The 25,467-nt window shown below is 39.6% G+C and overlaps 1 protein-coding gene across 9 annotated transcripts in view; it reads right to left on the bottom strand.

The window, feature by feature from the left end:
• The window catches only part of PLCB4 (phospholipase C beta 4), a 414,850-nt gene that overhangs the window by 258,426 nt on the left and 130,957 nt on the right, over positions 1 to 25,467 (bottom strand). For all 9 annotated transcript variants that reach the window (XM_063659442.1, XM_063659443.1, XM_054467181.2 and 6 more), the window contains one exon: positions 9,363 to 9,425. In XM_063659442.1, the coding sequence (XP_063515512.1) occupies positions 9,363 to 9,425 (63 nt within the window). The remainder of the gene's footprint in view (positions 1 to 9,362; positions 9,426 to 25,467) is intronic.

Below are 25,467 nucleotides of genomic sequence, written 5' to 3'. Positions count from 1 at the left end.
GGAAAAGGGTCCCAAAGTGAGAATAATGTGATACCCTGAGTTTCTCAACATCAGTGCCTTGCAGACTCTTAATTCCTTTCTACTTGTACAGAAGAAAGAGCAGAAGCCCACAGAGGAGGAGGAATAAGTGAATTCACTAGAAATTAGTTCTGAGCCTCATGAAACAGTCTTGTTTTATAATATCAGCATCTATAGGAAAGGAAGGAAAATGGGGACAAATATTCTGAGTATCTGCAATAAGAAAAGTCCTATATATTCACCATCTCCCTGTCAATACTTCCAAAACCAATGAAAAAGGTGATACTGTGCTCATTTTACAGATGGGACAACCCAGGTCCCAGGTTTCAGAGCTCACATTCTTCCAACCACACAGTGATGTATCCAGCCAGGTGACAAATTTAAAAATCACCAAGAGCCATCATTCAGTTTTTCAAAAAACTTCTACTTGCTCAGAAAAGTGGGTTAACTTCTATTTTTCTATTAGCTCAGTATGGGCTCTTTAACATATCTCCAATGCAAAAATGTAACGACATCTATCCAAATTCTAGACTGCTTTATTATTACGTGGGGAGTATTAAAAAAACACAACTGTTGCAACAGTTTCTTACAGCTTATTTTTCACAGGAGGATTGCTTCCTCCCAGCTACCTGAATGGTCACTGTAAAACCACCAGTCCTCCAGCCATACAGAAAGGGTCAGGAGATCACGTCAGCACTTTTACCAGCAGTGCCTCTGGAGTCTTCCTCAAACTGCCCTCTTCCTGCTTTTGTGACACTTGATTCCCCCCACAGGCCACAAAATATGGAAAGGAATGAAGCAGCTGATCTGCAAGGTGGTTGCAGCCCAAGGTCACAGGCCGGTTCCTCTCCTGGGAGGGTTTATTTTAGTCTTCAGTCCTCAGCAAGCTGCCCTTTCCCACCTGAGGACAGCAAAGACAAGATGCCTGCTCTTCTTTTCATTTCAGAAAAGTATAATAGTTAAGAACTTTTCAAATGCAACAATTTCCAATGACTTTAAACATTTTACTGATATATCAAAAAATAATCCAGGGAGCTGAATTGGATTTATATTGTCCCCTCTCTCTTATAGAAGCAGATAAAACAAAGCAAACATGCCCAATGTAGGGGAAAAAATCCATATTTCAGTTCTGGAAAAGATTCAGAATGCCCAATTTAACATGGGAGTGTGTGGAACAGATGAGGAAACAAGAAATCCTATCTTTGGAATAAGAAGTTCTTACTATTGCCACCACAAAGGCCCTCAGGAAATGACATAGAAAAACAACCGTAATACAATGACTTCAATAGCATACTCACAAGCAATATGTGGCAAGCTCAAAGAAACTACAAAATATAAGGGCAACGGCTACAATTTTAGACTATTTTTCTAGACTCGACTGTTAGATCTTTTCCAGCTCCCTTAAACCTTGAAGGTAAACTGAAGGTAGAACAATTAACAGTGCTAATACAACCTTTTAAAAAGTTCAACTGAAAACCAAGACAAGCCTTAAGTATTTGTTAAGTAGAAAATGAACATTTTGTTTTCAAATGTATCCCACTACTATAATTTATGGTTAATGCTTCTCTTCTCTAACATTTTCTTTTAAAAAGTTGAAAAAAATTAATATTATGTATATTTATACAGCATTAAGTACATACTATGTAATATATATGGGTAGTATACCCATATACTTACCAGCTAGATTCTACAATGAACACTTTACACTACTAGCTTTTTTGAATACCTAGCCCTTCATTCATCAGTCTATCCACCCATCAGCTTTTTTGAATCCATTTCATAGTAAATAAGTTGCAGAACTCAGCATGCTTCACCTAAACTCTTACATAGCTGGCATTTCAATCTTTTCCAGTTGAAAGTATGACTTCACAAAAGAAAGGAGGGAAAAGAAAGCAAGTCAGTGCTCACTATGCACCTAGTTTCAGAGCCCATGTTGAGGTAAAGATGAGATTCTGGCAAAGGAGAGGGATTTTCCTATGAAAACCAGGGGGAATAGTATTTGGTAGAATGTTGAGCTCAGCAACTGTTAGGGAAGTTCTCTCTCAAAGGTCATGGTGTTGGCCCCATGACCTTCCTCTTTCCTTCTAATCACCTTGGGAAGAGAAATCCAGTTGGCCAGGGACAGCAAGAGACAGAGCGAAGGAGAATCAACCGAGAAACGGAAAGATGGTGAGAAAAGCCTGGCAGTTGGCCAAACCGAAGAATTCTGTCTTCTGGAGATGACATCCTTAAGTGGAAAAGGTAAGACAAGTCTTTTCAGTAAGACCAGTAAGGGGTTAGAAAATTCTTCCTCCTTTTTGTTTTTGCTCTTTCTCTCTCCTCTCTCTCAATTCCTCCACAAATTAAAAAATGAGAGAACAGCTGGAGTTGGTGTTTGCCCACTGCTTGGGAAGGCCTCTAACAATAAAGAAGGAAAGATAATGAAAAATAAACGGAGGGCCAGCGTTGGCCATTTAGTGCCTAAGCAGGAGACTTTACATTTTGTTAAGGGCTGCCCAGTCCAGCTTACGGGGTAAGGAGAGAAGAGAGAGCCACTGTATATAAGGGTGCCTGGGAATGAAAGCTGTGCTCATACCACAGCGCTCCCAGAGTACAGCTCAAGAGAGCAAGATGGGTACAGGAGTGGCAATGGAGAGGGTCCCTGAGGCAGATGATATTGCCCAAAAATAGCTGCAACATTATCTTCGCACATTGTGACTTCAACACTCCTGTCTCTGAGAGTTGAACTCATAAGTCTCTTCCCTTTGAAACTGGGCAGGCGCCATTTTGCTTTCCATGATTTCAGGTACCCAAGGTCAACCACAGTCCAAAAATATGAAATGGAAAATTCCCAAGACAATTCATAAGCTTTAAATTTTATCCCATTCTGAGGAACACAATGCAATCTCTCACATCCAGAAGCATCCTTTTGTCTAGCTTATCCATGCTGTACACTCTAGCTACCCACTCATTGGCCACTAGTAGTTATCTTGATTATCAGATAGAAAAAACGTAACATATATAAAATTCGGTACTTAACACAGTTTCAAGCATCTACTGTGGGTCTTGGGACATAAGCCCTACAGATAAGAGAGGACTACTGTAATGTGATAGACGTGACCATGCGTGAATTCCAAGGCCAAGTCATAAAGCAATGCTGCTTCCACCTGGTTGGACAGAATAATCACACTGAAGCCCAGGCAGGCTGTCCCCCTGCTCTGAAGCTGCCATGCTATGAGAATAAAGCTGCCCATGAAGACAGACCACATAGAAAAGACCACATGAGACTGGGCGAGGAGGAAGAAATGCTGAGCCATACCAGCTGCCTGCTCTTCCAGCGTCGGCTGCCACCTGACTGCAACTGCATGAGAGAACCCAAGCCAGAAATGCACAGCCGGGCCCTTCCCTAACTCCTGATCACAGAAAAAGTGAGAGGTAAAAAGGTGACTGCTGTTGTCTGCAGCCACTATATCTTCAAGTGACTTCTTACACAACAATAAATAACCAGAATAGGTCCTAACATATACACTATATCATGGTGATATCTCATTTCATGTACTGCAAAATTCGACTCTTTGAGTCTGGTATCAGTTTGGCCACTAACTATAACTTTCTCATTGTATATGTAACACTCCAGCCCCATGAGTTTGCATAAAAGTATTATACCCAAACTTTTCTAGAATCCTCCCCCAAAACACACTATATACATATATAGATTTTTTTCCCATTGAAATTCCCTCCCTTTCCTCTTTAAAATTTTTCTACTTTCTACCCTCCATTCAAGGCCCACTATCTTCTAAAAGTGACCTTTGAAGGTTATCAGTGACATCTGAGCTGCCAAACCTAAATGTTTTAATCCTAATTCATGTACAACAGGGCACTAAATCCAAAAATGGAAGTAGCAATAGCACCTCAAGGACAGATCAGCTCACTCTCTCTGGACCACAGTGCTGCCTCATTTCCTTACTGAGTAGTGTTACCAAGCTGGGAGATTCAGGAGCACTGATTAAGAGTCTTATTCAAAGAGAATAAGGCCTTTTACCAGAGTTTCTCTATAATATTCTAAAGTTGCACTGGCCAATATGGTACTATGAGCCAAATGTTGCTTTTGAGCACTGAAATATGGCTAGTCTTGAGGGCCGTTTTAAGTACAAAATATTCAGTAGACAAAAAAAGGTAAAACCTCCATAATGTTTACATTGATTAAATGTTGAAACAATTATTTGGATATGCTAAGTTCAATATGTAACTAAAATTAATTTCACCTGCGATTTTGGACATTCCAGCCTCCAGTTTAGGTTGCTGTAACCTCTTTCTTTTTGCTGTCTTAATGAAGCTACAAGAAAATTCAAAATGTTCTATGTTGTTCACATAATATTTCTATTGGACAGTGTTGGCTGGTCTAGGACATCAGGTGAACAATCATGAAATTTTGTGCTATAGTGAATCGAAGGCACCCAAGAGGGCTGGGCACAGTAGCTCATGCCTGTCATCCTGGCGCTTTGGAAGGCTAAGTTGGAAGGATCATTTGAGGCCAGGAACTCCAAACCAGCCTCGTCAACATAGCTAGACCCCATCTCTACAAAAAAAATTTTACAAATTAGCCAGGTATGGTAGTGCATACTTGTAGTCTCAGCTTCTTAGGAGGCTGAGGCAGGAGGATAACTTGAGCCCAGGAGTTCCAGGCTGCAGTGAGCTATGTCAAGCCACTGCACTCCAACCTAGGCAACAGAACCAGACCCTGTCAAAATAAAATAAAATAAAATAAAATAAATAAAATAAAAAATAGAAGGTGCCCAAGAAACACTATATATTTCCCTTAAAGGCTTATGAAAAGAAAATACTTTCAAAGGCAAAGGTGAACTATTAGGAAATAAAATGAAGGATGGCTAAAAGAGATGAGAATGAAGAATAATAAAGTTAACCTGTGTGCCTGGAAATGTTTCTAGTAAGAATAATCTCCAATCATACAATCACATGACATCCTCACCTCTTCTTTCAGGGCACTGAAATCATTATCCATGATTTTACTAAGGAAAGCTTTGAAATGTCAAGTTTTCTATTTCTAAACCTCTAATATATGTAGAAATTCTACTCACTGAAAATTACCTAGGTGTCTCCCAACACTGCAGTTACTTTAGGACTTAGCTCTTTGAAGCAGTAGCTCACTCCATTCTCAGAGGAGGAAAAAAGAATTCTATGCAGCCTCTGAAGTGCTTAACCTACACCAGGAAATGGGCTAAGGATTAAAAATGTGCCCGCAGGAGTGAGGAAGGGAGGAAGATGGAATGTGGATTGGTAAAGCGGACACTCTAGTGTCCTGCCCAGATAAGACTGGGTCCCTTTAATGGTCTTGCGTGCCCTTTCCCAGCTTTTGAGTGCTTTGATGCTAAGGGATGGTACCAACATTTCTTAAGAAAAACCCTCTTCAACCACCAAAGCTGCTTCACCTGCAGATGAAGAGAGCAGAGGTGCTTGGAAGTTTATAGCCCTCTCTTACCTGCCCACAGACAGTGACTGATGCAGGAATGGAAAAGCCCAGCTCCATTGCCTTGATGTGGAACAGACTCTAGGGAGCAATTATGTTCCAGAGCTGCCCACTGCACCCCCCAACTCTGCCTCCAGGATCACGCTGGGGCAGGCACATTGCTTGAATCATCCCCCTGCTTGGGTTCTTCCCTTTCCCTTCCCTTCCCCCACTCACTAGTTTCTCCCGGGAGCCCTGCCTTGATAAACCACTTGTGCAGAAATCCTCATCTCAGTCTGCTTCTGGAGAGCTCATCTCACGACTCTTGGCATGCATGAATGTGCTCTAAGAAAATGTGAAAGAAACCACAGGTTTTTGTGCTTGCTATTGTTGTACCAAGGATAAGAGCTTCTGTAACACTCAAGAGTTTGAAATAACTAAAGTATTTACAGGGTAATAAGAAGCATCCTCATTCCTATAGAGCACTGCAGCAACCTTAGGCCATAGATCTTAGATCAACAAAAAAATATGCTAATAGCTGGTACAACATATCTATGTCTCCAAGGTGTAAGAGAAGACAGGACAATGAGTAAGGCTCTAAAGTAGAGGCAAAATGAAAGAAAAGTCAACATTAAGTTTGGTGAGCTGCATGCCTAACACTAATGTTATAAATTCTGTATATAATTAATATAAATATTTTTTGAGACAGAGTCTCGTCTGTCACCCAGGCTGGGGTACAGTGGCGCAGTCTTGGCTCACTGCAAACCTCCGCCTCCTGGGTTGAAGCGATTCTCCTGTCTCAGCCTCTCGAATAGTTGGGATTACAGGCATGTGCCACCATGCCCAGCTAACTTTTTTTTGTATTTTTAGTAGAGATGGGGTTTGACCATGTTGGCCAGGCTGGTCTCGAACTCCTGACTTCAGGTGATCCACATGCCTCGGCCTCCCAAAATGCTGGGTGGCGTGAGCCACCGTGCCCGGTCTATAATGAATATTTAATTAAAACAATTTAAAAGGAAGAAAGCACCCCCAACATTAGGTAGGTTTTTCAGAAGAACAGTGTATCTTCCAAACTAAAATGCCACAGGAGAGAAGTTATCAAGGGTTGTTTACTTTCTTTTCCTGAAACTTGAAAGCAGTTTTTGATTGGACTAAACTAAGGCATTCCTCTTCAGCAAGAGCCAATCTAAAGCTCCCAATGTAAAGGTCACTTAACGCAAGGGTGAGGATAATTCATCCAAAAACAGTCATTTTGTTCTCTAAATAAATATTTTCTATTTTAGGAGTTTATTGACCAACACTGTTTTTTATTTTTTTAAAGAAAAAAAAGCTAAATTGAGCGTGACATATAAGCAAGATCCAAAATATACCTTTTGCCTTTATAGAGATAAGAACATATTCTGAATGCCTACTCTGCATATAAATAGGCCTAAAAAAATACATTTAGAACTAACATAGAGTCAGAGCTGCTCACCATTGGAAGTGTGGGGAAGTAAAGCAGGCATTTCAAGACAAAGCCAGAAATGCTCAGGTTCCAGAGTTTAGATGTTTCCAATTTTGAGTATGGGAAGATATTATAGAAGAATCAGATTTTAGTTTAGTGTTTTAAAAAACAACTCACAATTCAAGATATGTAGCAAGTGAATGATGCTAGAGTAGAGGCCAAATGGTTTTATTTTTAGGAGAGGATGGAGGGACATATGGAAGGATTCTCTGGAAGGAAGGCAAGCCTAACATAAGCAACCAACCACCAGGTGACATCTGGGGCCCAAGTCTAATCAGGTCCTATTGGGTGAGAACGAGAGTACACTGCCCATGTACTGTGTTTCAGCCCCAGGATCTGGAGCCATCCAAAGCCTTTGTAAAAATTATTATTATTTTTTTTTGAGACGGAGTCTCCCTCTGTCGCCCAGGCTGGAGTGCAGTGGTGCCATCTCAGCTCACTGCAAGCTCCGCCTCCTGGGTTCATGCCATTCTCCTGCCTCAGCTTCCTGAGTAGCTGGGACTACAGGCGCCCACCACCATGCCCAGCTAATTTTTTGTATTTTTAGTAGAGACAGGGTTTCACTGTATTAGCCAGGATGGTGTCAGTCTCCTGACCTTGTGATCCACCTGCCTCGGCCTCCCAAAGTGCTGGGATTGCAGGAGTGAGCCACCGCGCCCAGCCAAGCCTTTGTAAAATTAAATGCATGGCATTTATACTCCTTAATGTAGAGGAATTTCTTCTTTGAACTTAAAATATTTAACAAAACTTCTGAGCTCTGTTGGGGTTCTTTTTTTGGACTCTTAAATCAAGTGTTTATACTCAATAAGCACATAATTCTTCATAAGAACCATTTATAAATACAGCTGATGAAAAATGACCTATTTAAGGATAATACAACTCTTATACAGAGAAAGTGGATAGTCAGATTAATGTGATGAAGGAGTGAAAAGCAGATGATGTGTCACACTGATTTAAAGTCCCTAGAGAATTATTCAGTTCCCTCCTACTCCCCAACTCTTCTTTGCCTACTAAGACATGGTTTATGAGTCATCCTTGGGGAGTAGTAAAAGATAGTGCACTTGACTAAAAATAGATAGGAACATTCAATAATAAATCTACTTTCTGGATATCTCTTGTCATCATTAAACACTGATCACTTAGAGAAGTGTCAGGTTGTGCGATTCTTCCTTCCCCTTATGGAAAGGCCGGAAGAAAATCAGCCACAGGCACTGCCAGAAGACAGTGAAGTATCTCACATGATATGCAACACGCTGGAGGAAAAAACTCTGCCATTAAATGCCAACAGCCCAGAGGAACAGATCCTCCAGGAGGACCTATTAGGAGAAACAATAAAGTTGCTGGTTCATGCTATTACTATAAAATGACCTCTTGTTCCTGAAGGTAAGAAATGATACATAGTCCAAATGCTTTACTTGTAACAGCAATTAAAAAATAGCAATTTGAGCCAGGTTCGGTGGTTCATACCTGTAATCCCAGCACTTTGGGAGGCCGAGGCGGGCAGATCACGAAGTCAGGAGTTTGAGATCAGCCTGACCAACATGGTGAAACTCCGTCTCTACTAAAAATACAAAAATTAGCCAGGCATGGTGGCATGCACCTGTAATGCTTCTCAGGTGGTGGAGGCAGGAGAATCGCTTGAACCCAAGAGGCAGAGGTTGCAGTGAGCCGAGATTACGCCACTGCACTCCAGCCTGGGTGACAGAGCGAGAATTCCGTCTCAAAAATAAATAAATAAACAGCAATTTGATCAAGGGATTATAAAAGAACATGTCTCATATTTACTAGGATTCTGGCTCTGGAATGCAAGTATTGGCAAGTTACAGTTTATAAATAAAACAAATCGGCCATATAAAGACATTTCCAGTTCCCCTTTTTTGCGTTTCTTTAAAGGTTTGTAAAATGAACCATTAGGGTAGCACTGGAAGAATTTATTTACACCATCCCCTGGTGGTTCCCCCAAAATGGAGGATTTTTGCTGATAATGTGCACAGTTGTGATTTTTCACATCAGTGGGAATCTTCTTAAGCAAAATCTGCACAGGACTAAAAACAAGTCACATAAACATTTCTCCCCAGAAAGAATTGTAGACAATGATCACTTCAAAAACATGTGATGCTTACTAAATGCAGGCAACACTATTGCAAAGAGCAAGTAGAAAATCTAGCAAAGGGTAAAGTGCTCAAGGTTAGTAGTGAAATTAATAAACTTGAACCTAGAAAGTGCTGGGAGATCCTGCTTAATGCTCTGCCGCATCAAGGAAGATGTCTGTGAATCAGTTTTTAGAGGCATTTCAGAAGCAGCATCAGCCAGAATGAAGGGATTCATCTTACAGACTGAAAGTTCTAGAAACCTACAACCAAAGACTCTCCACACAGGCGGTAAAGTACTCACTGGGCAGCTCTGGACCGACTGCAGGTGATGTCCACTTCGTCAAACTCACAGCAGCACTGTCCTCTGAAATAGACACAGATAAGACAAATCAATGTAAAGGACTTTTAGAATTTTCATGGAGAAAAACAGTCCTTTGCACTTCAAAATCAGAATCTAATGTAAATTTAAAAACGTCAGAAAAACAAAAAAAATTAGTGGCGTAAGTTGCAAACAAATGACACAGACACACAGTCATCATATCAGAATTATTACTACTACACTCAGCCAACAGCGTTTATACACTCTCTCTACAATGCTGCTAATATCCTACTCAGCCTCTTAATCTATTAAAATAATTAAGCAGCAATAGAACAACAAGCCTATCTAAAACCTTCTCAAAGTAAATATAATTATCTTTTCCTGATTAGCAGTATAATGTCCTTAGATGAACTGTAATTGGAAAAAACTCTTTTTATAACAGAATTACATCTATCTACAAAGAGAGTCATTTTTTTATGGCTGTTTCCGTATTGTCTTTGTTATTAAGTTGTTTATGTTGATTCTGGATTTGACATTGGATTTCTGATTTGGCTGAAATCTAGATTTCAGGATCTTTTCAAGGTGGAGTGGGAGGAAAAGTTCCAGGTGGTGTCAGAAGTACACAAAAGTGGCCGGGTGCAGTGGCTCACGCCTATAATCCCAACACTTTGGGAGGCCAAGGCAAGCAGATCACTTGCCTCGGGAGTGGAGTTCAAGACCAGCCTGGCCAACATGGTGAAGCCCCGTATCTACAAAAAACACAAAAATCAGCCAAGTGTGGTGGTGCATGCCTGTAATCCTAGCTACTCAGGAGGCTGAGGCAAGAGAATCACTTGAATCCAGGAGGCAGAGGTTGCAGTGAGCAAAGATCATGCCACTGCACTCCAGCCTGGGCCATCTCAGCCGGGCGCGGTGGCTCACGCCTGTAATCCCAGCACTTTGGGAGGCCAAGGCGAGCGGATCACGAGGTCAGGAGATCAAGACCATCCTGGCTAACATGGTGAAACCCCGTCTCTACTAAAAACACAAAAAATTCGCCGGGCATGGTGGCAGGCGCCTGTAGTCCCAGCTACTCGGGAGGCTGAGACAGGAGAATGGCGTGAACCTGGGAGGCGGAGCTTGCAGTGAGCCAAGATGGCGCCACTGCACTCCAGCATGGGTGACAGACAGAGATTCCATCTCACAAAAAAAAAAAAAAAAAAAAGAAGAAGAAGTACACAAAAGGAAGGGGAAGCCCATTTCCATGTGGTAAGAAGGCAGAAGCAACTGATGACACCTGGGAAAACTGTGTCTATAAAGTTTGAATTGAAATTTGTGAAGGTCACGATCTATGTATAGAGATGACTACAGCACAGTCCTTTAATGAGGTCTCAGGTAGGTTGGTACATTCATATAATAGAAGACTACACCATGAAAAACAAGAGAGGAAATCTGTACCTATATGAACTGACATGGAAACAAATTCTCAGGTCATTTTATTAATTTAAAAAATCTGAAGTAGTGTAGTAATATGGATACTATGACTCCATTGTATTAAGACAAACCTCACTAATTTATATGTAAATACACAGACATATATATAGTTATACACAAATAACGCATCTGGAGGGAAAATAAGAAACATTGAGTGTGGCTACCTCTAGTTCCCTCTAGGGGACCAGTACTAAAAGGAGATTTTTAAAGGGTAGGGTCTTTGATTTTAACCTAACATTTAACTATTATGTAATATTTTACCATGAAGCAAATTATTTTTATAATTAAAATGGAAAAAAAAAGCCAATTCACTCCAAAGTCTCTACAGAAAGCAACATCCCACTTCAAATATATAGAATTAGGGAATACACAGCATCATCTACCCTGACTTTACTAATTTAGTGACTATTTACTATGATGCAGGCTGGCTCTAAGCATGGATTGAATCATCATTTATAATCCACATAAAAACTCAAAAATGTATGTACTGGGATTACTCTCATTTTATAGAAAAGGGAATGAAGAAGTTGAATATTCAAGAACCCCACAAAGCTGGCATTCAAACCTAGGCACCCTCACCCATGTTAAGCCCCTACAGTGCCACTTCTTCCATGACATTTATCAGATTTTCAATATTACATTTATATTTGTAATTATGTATTAATATGAAGATACGACTCCCATGAAGACAGGGATTATGTGTTATTGAAAACCATGAGGTATTTCCCCAATACCTACCATAATGCCTGGCACAGAGTAGATGCTCAATAAATCTTTGTTGAATGCTGAATAATTAGGTGGCCTACCTACAGCTGGAATGTTAAACTATATGACTCTTTTATGTCTCCTGAGGCTATGAAACAGGCCAAGTTCCCAAAAAGCTCATTGATTAATGATCCTGCCATACCATGCTCCTCGTTTTGAGAAACCACTTGCTGCCCAAGTCATTTCGTAATCAAAGACTTAGAGACTGGACACATGTTTTCCCTTCTCTTCTTTAATTCCCTAGCAACCATCTAACATAAACTGCCTCGTTGTTCCATAAACCTTTCTAATTCTGGGCATATATAGGCTATTGCAACATTTGGGGAAGCCAGTGTTGAAATACTTAACTACAAAGAAGTTAAGCAGTGTAAGCAATTTGTCATGAACTATTTAGCTACTGGCATATCATAGCCAAACTATTGCAACTAACTTGAAGTTGTAGTAATATGTGAATGAAGACTCCAGCATACCAACTTTTCCTTTCAAATACTATTATTCTGGGTCATGAAGGGATTACATGGGGCTTTGGTAAAGAAGGGACTGTGTGCATGAGTGTGTGTGTGAGAGACAGAGGCTGTGTGTGTGTGTGTGTGTGTGTGTGTGTGTGTCTGGGGTGTTTATGTATGTCTTCCCACATGTTTTGGTCTTTCAAAGAAGAAAGATATTTTCCCATAATAGGTAAACAAAATTGCAAACCCCAGAGTTGTATCAGTGTTAATGCAAACAAAAGCTGTTTCATTCAACAAAGGTATCAAGACCATTCAATGGGGAAAGACAGTCTATTCAACACACGGTGCCAGGACAACTGAATACTCACATGCAAAAGAATGAAGATAGGCTCCTACCTCACAATATGGACAAAAATTAGCTCCAAGTGAATCACAGAAGTAAAACTATAAAATTCTTAAAAGTAAATATAACAGGAGTAAATCTTTGTGATCTTGGGTGGCACCATCCTTGTGACCAGAACAATGGTTTCTTAGGTATGACACCAAAAGCATGAAGAACAAAAGAAAAAAGAAGATACGTCGAACCTCTTTAAAAACTTTTGTGCTTCAAAGTACACCGTCAAAAAAGTGAAAAGAGAACCCACAGAACAGGAAATCTGATAAAGAACTTTTATCCAGGATGTAAGAACTCTTAGAACTGGACAGGAAAAAGACAAATAACCCAATTTAAAAATGGGCAAATGACCTGAATAGACATTTCCCAAAAAAAGATATACAACCATGAAAAGATACTTAACCATTAGGGAAATATAAATCAAAGCCACAATGAGACACTGCTTTATAGCCACTAGAAAAGCTATAATCAAAAGACATAACAAGTGTTGACAAGAATTTAGAGAAATTGGAAACTTCATACACTACTGGTGGAAATGTAAAATGATGCAGCTGCTTTGGAAAACAGTCTAGCAGTTGCTCAAATGGTTAAAAATGAAGTAACTGTATTACCCAGTAATTCCACTCCTAGATATGAACCCAAGAAAAAATGAAAACATATATCCATATAAAAATTACATGTAAAATTTCATAGCAGTATTATTCATAATAGCCCAATTGTAAACAATCCCAATGTCCATCAACTGATAAACATATTAACAAAACGTGTAGTATGTTCACATAATAGAATGTTATCCAGCAATTCAAAAATGCAACACAGATACACATGACTATGTGAGTTAACTTCGAAGAAACACTACGCTGGCTGGGCATGTTGGCTCACGCCTGTAATCCCAGCACTTTGGGAGGCCAAGGTGGGCGGATCACCTAAGGTCAGGAGTTCGAGACCAGCCTAGCCAACATAGTGAAATCCTGTCTCTACTAAAAATACAAAAATTAGCTGGGTGTGGTGGCACACACCTGTGATCCCAGCTACTTGGGAGGCTGAGGCAAGAGAACCGCTTGAACCTGGGAGATAGAGTTTGTAGTGAGCCGAGATTGCACTGCACCACTGCCCTCCAGCCTGGGTGATAGAGTGAGACTTTGTCTAAAAAAAAAAAAAAAAAAAAAAAAATTATGCTAACGGAGAGAAGCCAAGCACAAAGACCACATATGGTATGTTCCCATGTATATGAAATGTCCACTACAGGCAAATCCACAGAAACAGAAAGCTGACTAGTGGCTCTCTATGACCAGAGGAGCAGGATGGGATTTCTTTTTGGTGTAATGAAAACTCAAAGGTTAGATTGTGTTGACAGTTGCACAGTGCCGCGAATATATTAATACTAAAACCATTGAATTGTACATTTTAAGTGAGTGCATTCTATGGTATGTAAATTATACTTCATGAAAGCAGTCTTTTTAAAAAAGGCTATAATTCAGTGAGTTTGCCAGTCAGCTTTTTCCAAAAATGAGAAAACACTCACATTCTTTAAGAAAACACAGTAAGTGATAAAATTTATATATATTAAAAAGTCTTATTGTGATTCTTCAGGGGATTCCTTGTGATGGAAAACATCCAATTATATTTTACCCTGACAGAAGAAAAGCATACATATGGAATTGCCTTCAAGCCATAAGAAAACACCAATAATTTACTGTAAACCACCACTAATCATGCCACAGTGTTTTACATAGTCTTATTTCAAAGCAATGGGGAACTGTAGCCAAGGGTGAAGCTTTTATTTCTCAGAGGAGGAAGACACCTACAAATATTTAAAGGTGACATTGCCATTCCTGTTTTAGTGAATCTATATATGTACTGAACACAAAAAGACTAGCATGTGATGTCCTCCCCCAAGATATTCAATATTTAGATTTTGTTTTAAAGTGAAGAGTAATTGGGCAAGGTTGAACAAAAACAGATCATTTTACTCTGACTTAATACTGAACACGGAAATGATTGTTTTGCAAGCAAACAGAATGTTGGAAAGCAGTTGTGTCAGTGAGATTGTGCAGTATACCAGACTTCAAACTTTTGTAGCTTAAATCAATAACCACTTATTTTGGTGTTCTCTAGTTTGCAAGAGAAGCAAGAAGGCAGGCCCCAAAGCACAAGCACATTCCAAGCCTCTATTGTATTGCACTGGCTAATATATCATTTGGCAAAACTAGTCACATGGTCAAGCCCACACTCAAAAGATAGAGAAATGGTCCCACCTCTTGATGGGGCACTGCACATTGCAAAGGCATGAATGTACAGTGGGGAAGACCTTGTGGATGTTTTTACAATCGACCACAGCATTATTTCCCAAAGTGGAACACACTCCCACTAATGGTCCATGAAGAGATATTTTACGGTTTATTACACTTTATTATTAATGGTACAGTTTCCATGTACCATCTTAAAATACAGATATTTTACAATGGTACATGGAGAGGTAATGTAGAGTGCGTGGGCATTAGCACTTACCTTCTATTTATAGAAAATGGAATCATTCTTCTATTGAATGGGTACATAACTTCTATTGGGTACATAACTATAATTATTTACAGCTACTTATAATAGTAATGTTACCACATTACCATCATTATTTATCATGGTTGTATTTTCTTTTTAAGCAAATACATTTAAGTGGAAAAGATGAGTCATAAGTTCAGGTAAAACTCAGATTTGGCCAAATCCATAAAAGTGATTCAGGAATAACCCAAGTTTAGAACCTAGTGGGGTAGGACAATGCTTCTCAAACTTTAACATACAAATCACCAGCATATCTGGTTAAAATGCACATTCTGTTTGACTGTAGGTCTGAGGCAGGGCCTGAGATTCAGCATGTGTGAAGCTCAAGCTCTCAGGTGATGCTGACACGACTGGTTCCAATGCATGCTGAGTATCAAGCACAGAGATGAAGGGCAAAGACCTGGCAGTCAGAAGAGCTGAGCACATCATTTACCAGCTATGCAGTTTCAAGCAACTGTCTTCACCTCTCTGAAACCAGCTCCTATCTGTAAAATGCAGGTGGTGTTAGGACTCATCTTAGAAGTCAGGGTCAGAGTGAGACGAGATGAGAGGAGCAAGGCACCCAAGCAACACAGAAGGGATCAATGCCTGCTTTGTTGTGTAGCAGCTAATGACTTCCATAAAAGCCCTCGAATGAATCGCAGGTTAAAAAAAGAAAGTGGGTGGGCCAAAAGGACACTGTGTTAGCCCAAATTATACCATGCCTAGACATTAAAAGTAATCAAATCTTAGAAACAAGTTTCACCAATGCAATCATATTTTCTATATCCATGTAAGGTATTAATATGTTTATGTTTCCTCAAGTCCGTGCTACAATATTTATCGAGCACCTATTGTGTGCCAGATGCTGTTCTCAGTTTGAGTATATGGCAGTGAAAAAAACAGACAAAACTTCTAGAACTCATGGCACTCACCCCCTCCAATTCTCTCAGTCTCTGAAACTGCCCCCATATACTAATTCTCTAGGCTGCATTCACAGAGAGGCTGCCCATGGACCTGATCTGGCCACATATATGTTTATATGAATCCATGGTGATCTTTTAAAGTTCGAGCTGGTTATTAACATTAAAAAATGAGAGACTACACATAAATATACAGACTCCTAGCTTCTCTTAGAAATTTGGATGATTTGGCAACAGAATGCTGCAGACAACTCAGCCACAGCTGAGAGGCATCTGTCCCCTCAGAGAAAGCTTGGGTTTTCAGATCCCCACAGCCCCCACCCTCCAGAGCATTTCCACCCAGCCAACTCCATCACCTATGTTCTCCTCTCACCGACCCAAGTGAGTGATCCCTAAATGAAAGCCCTCATCTACAACATGTATAAGCATGGAAGGGAAGGGATTCCAACTTCCTATTCTGTATTTTTTCTTTGCCATCATGCAGTAAACACCAAGAAAAAGAGCTACTTTAGCCATTCACTTGCCCCTCCCGAGAGAGCATCTAAACTCTGCCCAGAAAACTTACCTCTATCTGTCATTTACTGTGGCCAACTGGCTCTCCAACGCAAAACAGGGCTCTTTAGAGGAGTTCGTTACAAGTTTTTTATGGGTGTTATTTTTCTCTAAATAATGGTAATGGCTTTGCAATTGCTAACCTACATTCTTTTGCCTGGTTTCCTTCATGTATTAGTTTTCTACAGCTGCATAACAAATTGCCACAAACGTAGTGACTTGAAGCAACACACATTCATTAGCTCATAGCTCTGTAGGTCAGGAGTCCAGACATGGTTTCTGGGTTTTCTTTTTTTTTTTTTTTTTTGAGACGGAGTCTTGCTCTGTCACCCAGGATGGAGTTCAGTGGCTCGATCTCGACTCACTGCAAGCTTCACCTCCCGGGTTCACGCCATTCTCCTGCCTCAGCCTCCCGAGTAACTGGGACTACAGGCGCCCGCAACCACACCCAGCTAATATTTTGTATTTTTTAGTAGAGACGGGGTTTCACCATGTTAGCCAGGAGTTTCTGGGTTTTCTACTCACCATCTTACAAGGCTAAAATCAAGGTGTTGGCTAGGCTTCATCCTTTCTGGAGGCTCAGAGAAATAATGTGCTTACAAGTTCACTCAGGCTGTCAGCTGGGGGCCACTCTCAGCTCCTAGAGGCCATCAACACTCCTTGTCACATGGCCCCCACCATCTTCAAAGCCAGTCATGAAGAATCTCCCCTGATGGAATCTTTCTCTCTGAATCGGTCTCTCCAACCCCTTTTAGGGTCCACCGAGGACAAACTTTTATTATTAAAGTAAACTGTGCCATGTAACATAACCTAATCACAGGAGTGACATCCCATCATAGTCGCAGTCCTGGGGATCATACAGGAGTTGTAAACCAAGGGGCAGTAGTCTTGGGGGGCCACCTTAGAATTCTGCCTGTTACACCTAACTTAGCATGCATTTGTCATCTATGTAACTCAGGCTTGACTCTGCAGCTATGTCACAAGAAAAGCTAACTGACTAGCAAAGAGGCTAAATAAAACCAGTCAGTACATTTTTAACAATTCTCCCAAATGTTCTTGGACTTCCATATCTAACGCAAAGAATATCTGTACTCTACCAAGTTCTAAATCTATAAGAGATGTTTCTCTTCTTTACGTTAAACTAAACCTTATGAAACTAGATGTCTAGAAAAGTGGCATTCTTTAAAAGAAGGAGCAAACACACACTCAGTAGCTAGAAGGACCAAAAATTTGGGTTTCCTTTGTTTTGCTTTGTTAGGACAGGGTATCCAATTAATAAGATGGGCCAAAATGTTTTAATTAAATTAGGTTATATTTTGTACATGATGTTAACCGATTTAAACTGCTCTTTCATTCAAATGACTTGATTATTGGGAAGTTACACAGAGGCAGCATATACATAACCACACTAATATTTAAAGTAAAAGCAGGTCAAGTGTGGTGGCTCACGCCTGTAATCCCCACACTTTGGAATGCCAAGATGGGAGGACTGCTTAGGCCCAGGAGTTTGAGATCAGCCTGGTCAACATAGTGAGACTCCATCTCTACACAAAATACAGAAAATTAGCCAGAAATGGTGGCACATGCCTGTAGTCCCAGCTACTTAGGAAGCTGAGGTGGGAAGATTACTTGAACTGGGGAAGTCAAGGCTGCAGTGAGCTGTGATCGTACCACTGCACTCCAGCCTAGGCAACAGAGCAAGACCCTGTCTCAGGAAAAAAGAAAAAAAAAAAAGTAAAAGTTTAAATATAATTAAAATCCTGCTTAACATATCCACTAGTATGTGGCTTATTAGATAAGACTTCGAAAAATGAGAATCCTTAAGAAATCTCCCTTCAGAAACATGTTTGGTTAGACAGCAAAACTGTCAAAACCAAATAGTAATAACTACCAATCAATGAGAAATTACTATGTCCAGGTACCACTCTCAGTGTTTTATGTATATTAACTCATTATATCTCATCAAATTCTATGAGATAGAAATGGTTTATAGATGAGCAGACTGAGGCACAGAGTAGTCATCTCACTTATCCAGAGTCATATGACACGTAAGCAAAGGAGCATGAATTCACCCCTGATGCACTGGCCCTGGGACCCTTCCTCTTAAGGCAACTGTCTGTGCATCCATCTGTGCTTCCACAGTATAAAATAGGGGCTATTTCTGCATCTATTATACAGCACAAGATGGTGGCCAAGCACACATGCATTGCACTCAGACAGATACGGCTCATGTCCATGACCAAGAGGTGAGTGAGGCCTGAAGCCCTGGAAAGGGGGGTACATTTCTGTAATTTGCATTAAAATACCCTATATACCAGCAGCTGCCTTGTTCAGCAAGTCTATGAAAATCTCTTTAAAAAAGAAAATAATACAAGTATTCCTCTACCCCTGTGTTTTATTTTGAAAGAGGAAAGAGAAAAAATATAATTGGTTCCTTTTTCTCTCTTTTCTTCCTTCTAAACCCTCTTCCACTATGCACCATTTTGAAATAGAGAGATTATGAAACAATGAAAACACAGCAAAAGCTAACACTAGAAGCAAGTAAGAAACATGACTGGATCCCGTTCCTATTGTGGAGCAAATGGTGGGCCCTCCTCTAGGTAATGAGAAAGAAAAAATCTATAGTTCAATAACCTGAAACCTTTTCCATCGATTCTATCCCCGCATAGCAATGGCAGCACCGCACCATGTGCCACCAGCCACAGGCAGCACAGACCCTGAGAAACCATGCTTAGCAGTCGTATAATAGTAATAGGTCACTGGAGGTAGAGCTGGGGTGGGGAGTACAATACTAAATCTTGACATTTGCATTCAAGGCAGATTTGCTTTCAATGACTCATTTGCACGACAGGTTGGACAAGTCCTTGTGTTAGGACATTTACTCAGTGATGTTTCTTGGTACTTGTAAGATGCTAACCAAGGACTGTTAATGTACTAGAGCCCCTTGCCTAAGGAGGTAAGAGACTAAAACTATACTTTAGTCAGTCCTCTTCATGTTCTCCTACAGTTCAATCTCAGCCCCAGTGTCCTGTTGGTCACATGGCTGAGATCACAGAAATGTATATTTATTTTGTCACAGAAACCTCCTTTAATCTGATGCTTTGTGGTATCGTTTGTTTTGGGCATTGGTTTTTGGGTTTTTTTTTTTTTTTTTTTTTTTTTAAGACAGAGTCTCGCTTTGTCTACCAGGCTGGAGTGCAGTGGCACGATCTTGGCTCACTGCAACCTCCACCTCCCAGGTTCAAGCGATTCTCCTGCCTCAGCCTCCCGAGTAGCTGGGACTACAGGCACTCGCCACCATGCCAGGTAATTTTTGTATTTTTAGTAGAGGTGGGGTTTCACCATATTGGCTAGGCTGGTCTCGAACTCCTGACCTTGTGATCCACCCACTTCAGCCTCCCAAGGGTATTGGTTTTTATAGGGCTTTGTTAGAACATCTCATGCTATATAATTTGACTTAAAATAGCCATCCATTGTACCCAGAACTCTTGAATACATTTGAGATGAGACATAAACTTCAAGGTCCTTGGCTACTTGTGGTTGTCAATGATCCCTCAGAACATCCAAGCAGGGTCTTAGTTTCAGAAACTTGGATGTGTGCCAACCCAAGTAATTATTCTCTGCCTACCTAATTTCCCTAGGCAATTTTAATTGAAAATGGTATTCTCCTTTACCTCAGTTCTAATCTGCTCTGAAGTGTGCCTGTGTCCTGTTTCTTCCCTCCATCATAAGCTAACTGAGCTGGTTTCGTTTTGAAGCTTCAGTTGAAAAAGAAAAAAGTTTCTGGAGCTCCCAAGGGGGAAAATATCAGATAAATATGAGCCATTTAATTAGTTTCAAACCAGTGTGCTGAATGCCATGGGAGTGGTTGCAAGATGCCTCTCTGCTGCCTAACCTGATGAAAAGTTTCTTTTGTGGATAGAAATACAAAGGGTTTCTTACTGAAAAACTGACCAAAAAAAATAAATAAATAAAAGAAAGAAAAAAAAAGGCAGGAGGAGGGATGTGGGAGGCACACAGATAATTTTACTCTCTTGAAATGATTTTTTTAAAGCCACTGCTCCCTTGCTCATTTTCAAATAAACTGATTTAAAGTTAGCAGAACAAAATACACCATTTAACACAGGAATACCTAAAGTTCCATGAAAATCTTAACAGAATTATGCTTTTTAATTACTTCTAACAAACATTCCCTTAAACCAATGCTGTCCAAGAGAAACAATGAAAGCCAGAAATGCAAATTACATATGTAATTTTCAACTTTCTAGTGGCATCATTACAAAGGTTAAAAGAAACACAAAATACTACCCAACAATAGAAATGAAATAACTATTGATAACACAACTTGAGTACATCTCAAGGGAATTTTGCTGAGTGACAAAACTTCATTTCAAAAGTTACATACTACATGATTCCATTTCTGTAACACTCTTGAAATGACAAAATTATATAGGTAAAGAACAGATTAATGATTCCCAGGGGTTAGAGAGGACAGAAGAAAGGGAGATGGCTGTGGCACAGAGATCCTTGGGATGGAATTCCATTTCTGACTGTGGCCGTGTCATAATGAATTTACAAAGGTGATTAAATTGCATAGAACTAAAAACACACACAAACACACAAATGAGTGCATGTAAACCTGGTAAAATCTTAATAAGGTCAGTGGATTACATCAACGTCAATTGCATGGTTCTGCCATTGTACTGTTGTTTTGTAAAATACTACCAGTGGGGAAAACTGGGTAAAGGATATATGAGATTTCTCTGTATTATATTTTACAATTGCATATGACTCTGTAATTACCTCAAAATTAAAAGTTAAAAAGGTGAATTTAATTTTAATAATATACAGATGCTCTAGATTTAGAATAAGGTTACATCCTGAAAAACCCATCCAAAGTTGAAAATATGGTAAGTCAAAAATACATTTAAATACCTAACGTGCCAAACACCATAGCTTAGCCCAGCCTACCTTAAATGTGCTCTGAATGCTTACGTTAGCCTACAGTGGAGCAAAATCATCTAACACAAAGCCTATTTTATAGTTAAGCGCTGAATATCTCATGGTTGTTTACCCTCGCAGTCACACAGCTGACTTGGAGCCGTGGCTCACTGCCACTGCCCAGCATTGCAAAAGAATCTCATTACATATGCTAGCCTGCAAAAATATAAAAATTTGAAGTATGATTTCTAAAGGATGTGTTACCATTTTTGCACCATTGTTAAGAGAAAAAATTATAAGTAGAACCATTATAAGTCAAGGACTGTCTGTATTTTATTTAACTCAGTATACATCGAATTTTAAAATATAATCAATGTACATGTAATCAATATAAAAATTATTGAGATATTTTAAATTCTTTTTTTTTTTTCATTCTAAGTCTTTGGAATCCAACGTATAGTTTGCTACAACACATCTCAATTCAAATTACCCACATTTCAAATGTTCAATGATCACACATGGCTGTGGCTTTCATGATGGGGCGGCAAAAGTTCTTTAAGCCTAATATACATTCCCCAGTCCCATCCAGTGGCAGTCTCTTTAACATGACATATAGCTTTACTTCTTAGACATTTCTTATGTCACTGGTTCATAATGAAAGTCTTAGAGCAGCCGGGCATGGTGGCTCATGCCTGTAATCCCAGTACTTTGGGAGGCTGAAGCATGCAGATCACCTGAGGTCAGGAGTTCAAGACCAGCCTGACCAACATGGCAAAACCCCGTCTCTACTAAAAATACAAAAAAAAAATAGCCAGGCATGGTGCTGCATGCATGTAATCCCAGCTACTCAAGAGGCTGAGACAGGAGAATCACTTGAACCCAGGAGGCAGAAATTTGCAGTGAGCCGAGATTGTGTCACTGCACTCCAGCCTGGGCAACAGAGCAAGACTCGGTCCCTGCCACAAAAAAAAAAATCTTAGAGCTTGGATAGTGACTGGAAAATTTCACAAGTGGTACCAACTTGAATCTTCTTTGAACTACAGTTCCAATGACAAATAAAAGTAATCTCTATGAAAAAAAAGACTTTTAGTATCTTTTAAGAAATAACAACTAAGTTTCAGAAACTATGTAAACTGGACTCAATGACTCAACGACTAAGATTTTAACTATTTTGAATCTTTTTAATTTGGTTTTTTTTTCTTCTCTTTGCTTTCCTATTTCCCTGTGGTGATTAGAAGTAGAATTATTAAAATAAGAAAGCCTTATGGGTTTCCTGTTCACAGCCCCGCAACTGTGAGAGTCAATTTTCCTCTAAAGGCAGTCATGGGGGAGAACGAACCAAGTGATCAAACGTGTGTAATGGCAGATTTTAAGAAATACGTAAAATTAGGCCAAATCTCTTGGGACTGAAAAGTAAAACAGGGAACAGACCTGGTTCTCAGACCAGGTCTAAGAAGAAGCTCCAGGTCTCAATCTCAAAAGACCAGTGCAATCTCCATCCCCCATTGCAAGTGACAAAGCGATAGAAAAAAAAAGCAAAAAACAAACAAACAAAAAACCCTATTCCCAAATGGAGCCTTCGGAATATAGAGAGAGCGGTTTTGGGAGTGAGAGAGACCTATCTTCGAGAATAAAAGTCAATTAACCTCTCCTGGACCTAGTTTCCTTGTTTGTAAAGCAGCAAAATTATCTACCTAACTCATTGTTGTGAAGTTAAATGGAATAATACACGAAAAGTGCCTATCACATTCCTGAAACCTGGAGTGAGTATTCAATTACAGTCCTCTCCCACTCCTTTATTTCTGCACTGACATAACTATGCATATAGAGAAAATGATCTGTGCAAATTAAACTAAGAATAGTAGCATAGGAAACTCAAGAGCTGTTGCTCTAGAATAATGCCAGAGAGAAAAATATCTCATTTTAGTTTATTGTAAGTCACTTCTAATCTGCTGGTAGGAAGCTGGTTTCCTGTTCAATCTAGGTTTATAGCACTATTAAGACAGCTGTATAGAAGCAGGGTGATATACCTAAAACAGAGGATCCAAAATAGTTTAGAAAACTGGAAACAGGCTGCTTTTACAAGAGATTCATGACCTCAAGGACCTTTACATTAGTCACATTCTCAACAAACATAAAATGTATCTACTAGCCAGTAAGTGAGAATAGAAGAGTAAGTACAGCTTACAAGAACCCCCAAATGCCTAAAGTCCTCTAGTTATAAATTATGTTTAGATTAGTATTTATATTTGTCACTTTTTTTTTTTTTTTTTTTTTTTACCAAAGGCAACTGGTCAACCATCTGTTCCATGAGACATTACCTCATACACTGGCCCACTGGGGCACAACACAGTGCGATACAGCAGTTACTTGTTTTTTTTTTTTTTTTTTTTTTTGATGGAGCTGGAGTCTGCAAACTTTTCATGACCCAGAATACAGCTGCTGATGTCAGAGCCCTGAGACAGGTACCATATTGAAAACAAGGGGCCCAAATGCATAGCCTGGAGTAATTTGTTTGAAAAACAGCCTGCTCTGATTCTGTTTCCTATTCATTTCTATTTGGTTTTTATAAAGGAACTAAAGCAGCTGATATATCTACAAATTCGAAGTTGCAGGACAAGATCCCAGCTTTTGTCAGCACCACTACCACTGAGCTAGACCAGTCAGCTGGCAAGGTCCCTCTAAGGATATGGAATTGCTTCTGGGAGAATGTGGGAAAGCTTTCCACCATTGCTACCTCTGACATCAGAGCCAAAGTCCATCATGCCATGAATAATATCTGAAGCAGGACAAAGTCACACCAGGAAACCACGGCAACTAAAGTAAAATAAAATTAAAATAAAATGGGGAACTAAGAGCAGATGTGATCACCCACCTAGGACATTTAGGACTCATCAATGCCTGGCCTCAGAGGTATAACTGGTTTTAATAATCAAGATAATTATTTATTTTTATTTTTAATTCACATGCAATAAAATAGACTCTCTCATGTGGAATGCTGAGTTTGGCAAATGCATACAGCCATGTAACCTCCACACAATCAAGACATAAAACAATTCTATTACCTCAAAACTCCCTCACGCTGCCCCTTTGACAGTCAGTCACTCTTCCCACTCCCACACAACCACTGATCTGTATTCTGTTCCTACAATGTTGCCTTTACTGCATGGAATCATATAGTATGTAGCCTTCCAAGTCTGACTCCAGCTTCTTTCATGTAGCATAATGCAATTTGGGATTCATCTGTGTTGGTGCATGCATCACTGATTTGTTCCTTTTTACTGCTGAGTAGTATTTTATTGTATGGATATACCAGAGATTATTTTTTCATTCTCTAGTTGAGAGATACCTGGATGGTCTCCAGTTTCTGATGACTCTACATAAGGCTACCATAAACACTAGTGTACAGATTTTGGTTTATGCATAAGTTTCCATCACTTAGGTAAATACCCACAAGTGGCATGGCTGGGTTATATGTATTATATGTTTAACACTATAAGAAACTGTCCAACTGTCTTTCAAAGTGGTGGCACCATTTTGCATTCCCAGCAATGCATGGGAATCCCAGATGCTCTACATTTGCACCCACTTGGTACCATCTAGTTTTTTTTCTTCTTATTTTAGCCATGCTCATAGGTGTGTGATAATATCTGGTTGTGATTTTTTAAATGATGACTCTTTGCAATCTGTCAAATATTAGAGTACCATGTATTTTTACCTTTCTAACTGTAAGTAAGTAATGTATTATTATGTCCTTTTTAAAAACAAGGCAAGAAGCCCAGACAGTTAAGTAAATTCACGCAGTTATAACACGCAGAAGATCTGGTTCCAGAAGAAATATTCCCTCTACAAGGTTGCATATATGTGCCTAATACCTACAAATATTAATATTACACTAATAATAATAATCTCAATAGATTCCCATTTAGCAATAGGAAATAATTCTAATATATCATAACTTTTATGAGTATAAAAATCATACATTATTGATAACGCAAACACATGCATATGCAATTATATATATACAGTACTATACACACAGGTACATTTTA

Source organism: Pongo pygmaeus, chromosome 21 (genome assembly GCF_028885625.2).
Source record: "Pongo pygmaeus isolate AG05252 chromosome 21, NHGRI_mPonPyg2-v2.0_pri, whole genome shotgun sequence".
NCBI classification, from domain to species: Eukaryota; Metazoa; Chordata; class Mammalia; order Primates; family Hominidae; genus Pongo; species Pongo pygmaeus.
The sequence above is the reverse complement of the archived record's forward strand: the minus strand, read 5'-3'. Positions and strand labels throughout refer to the sequence as shown.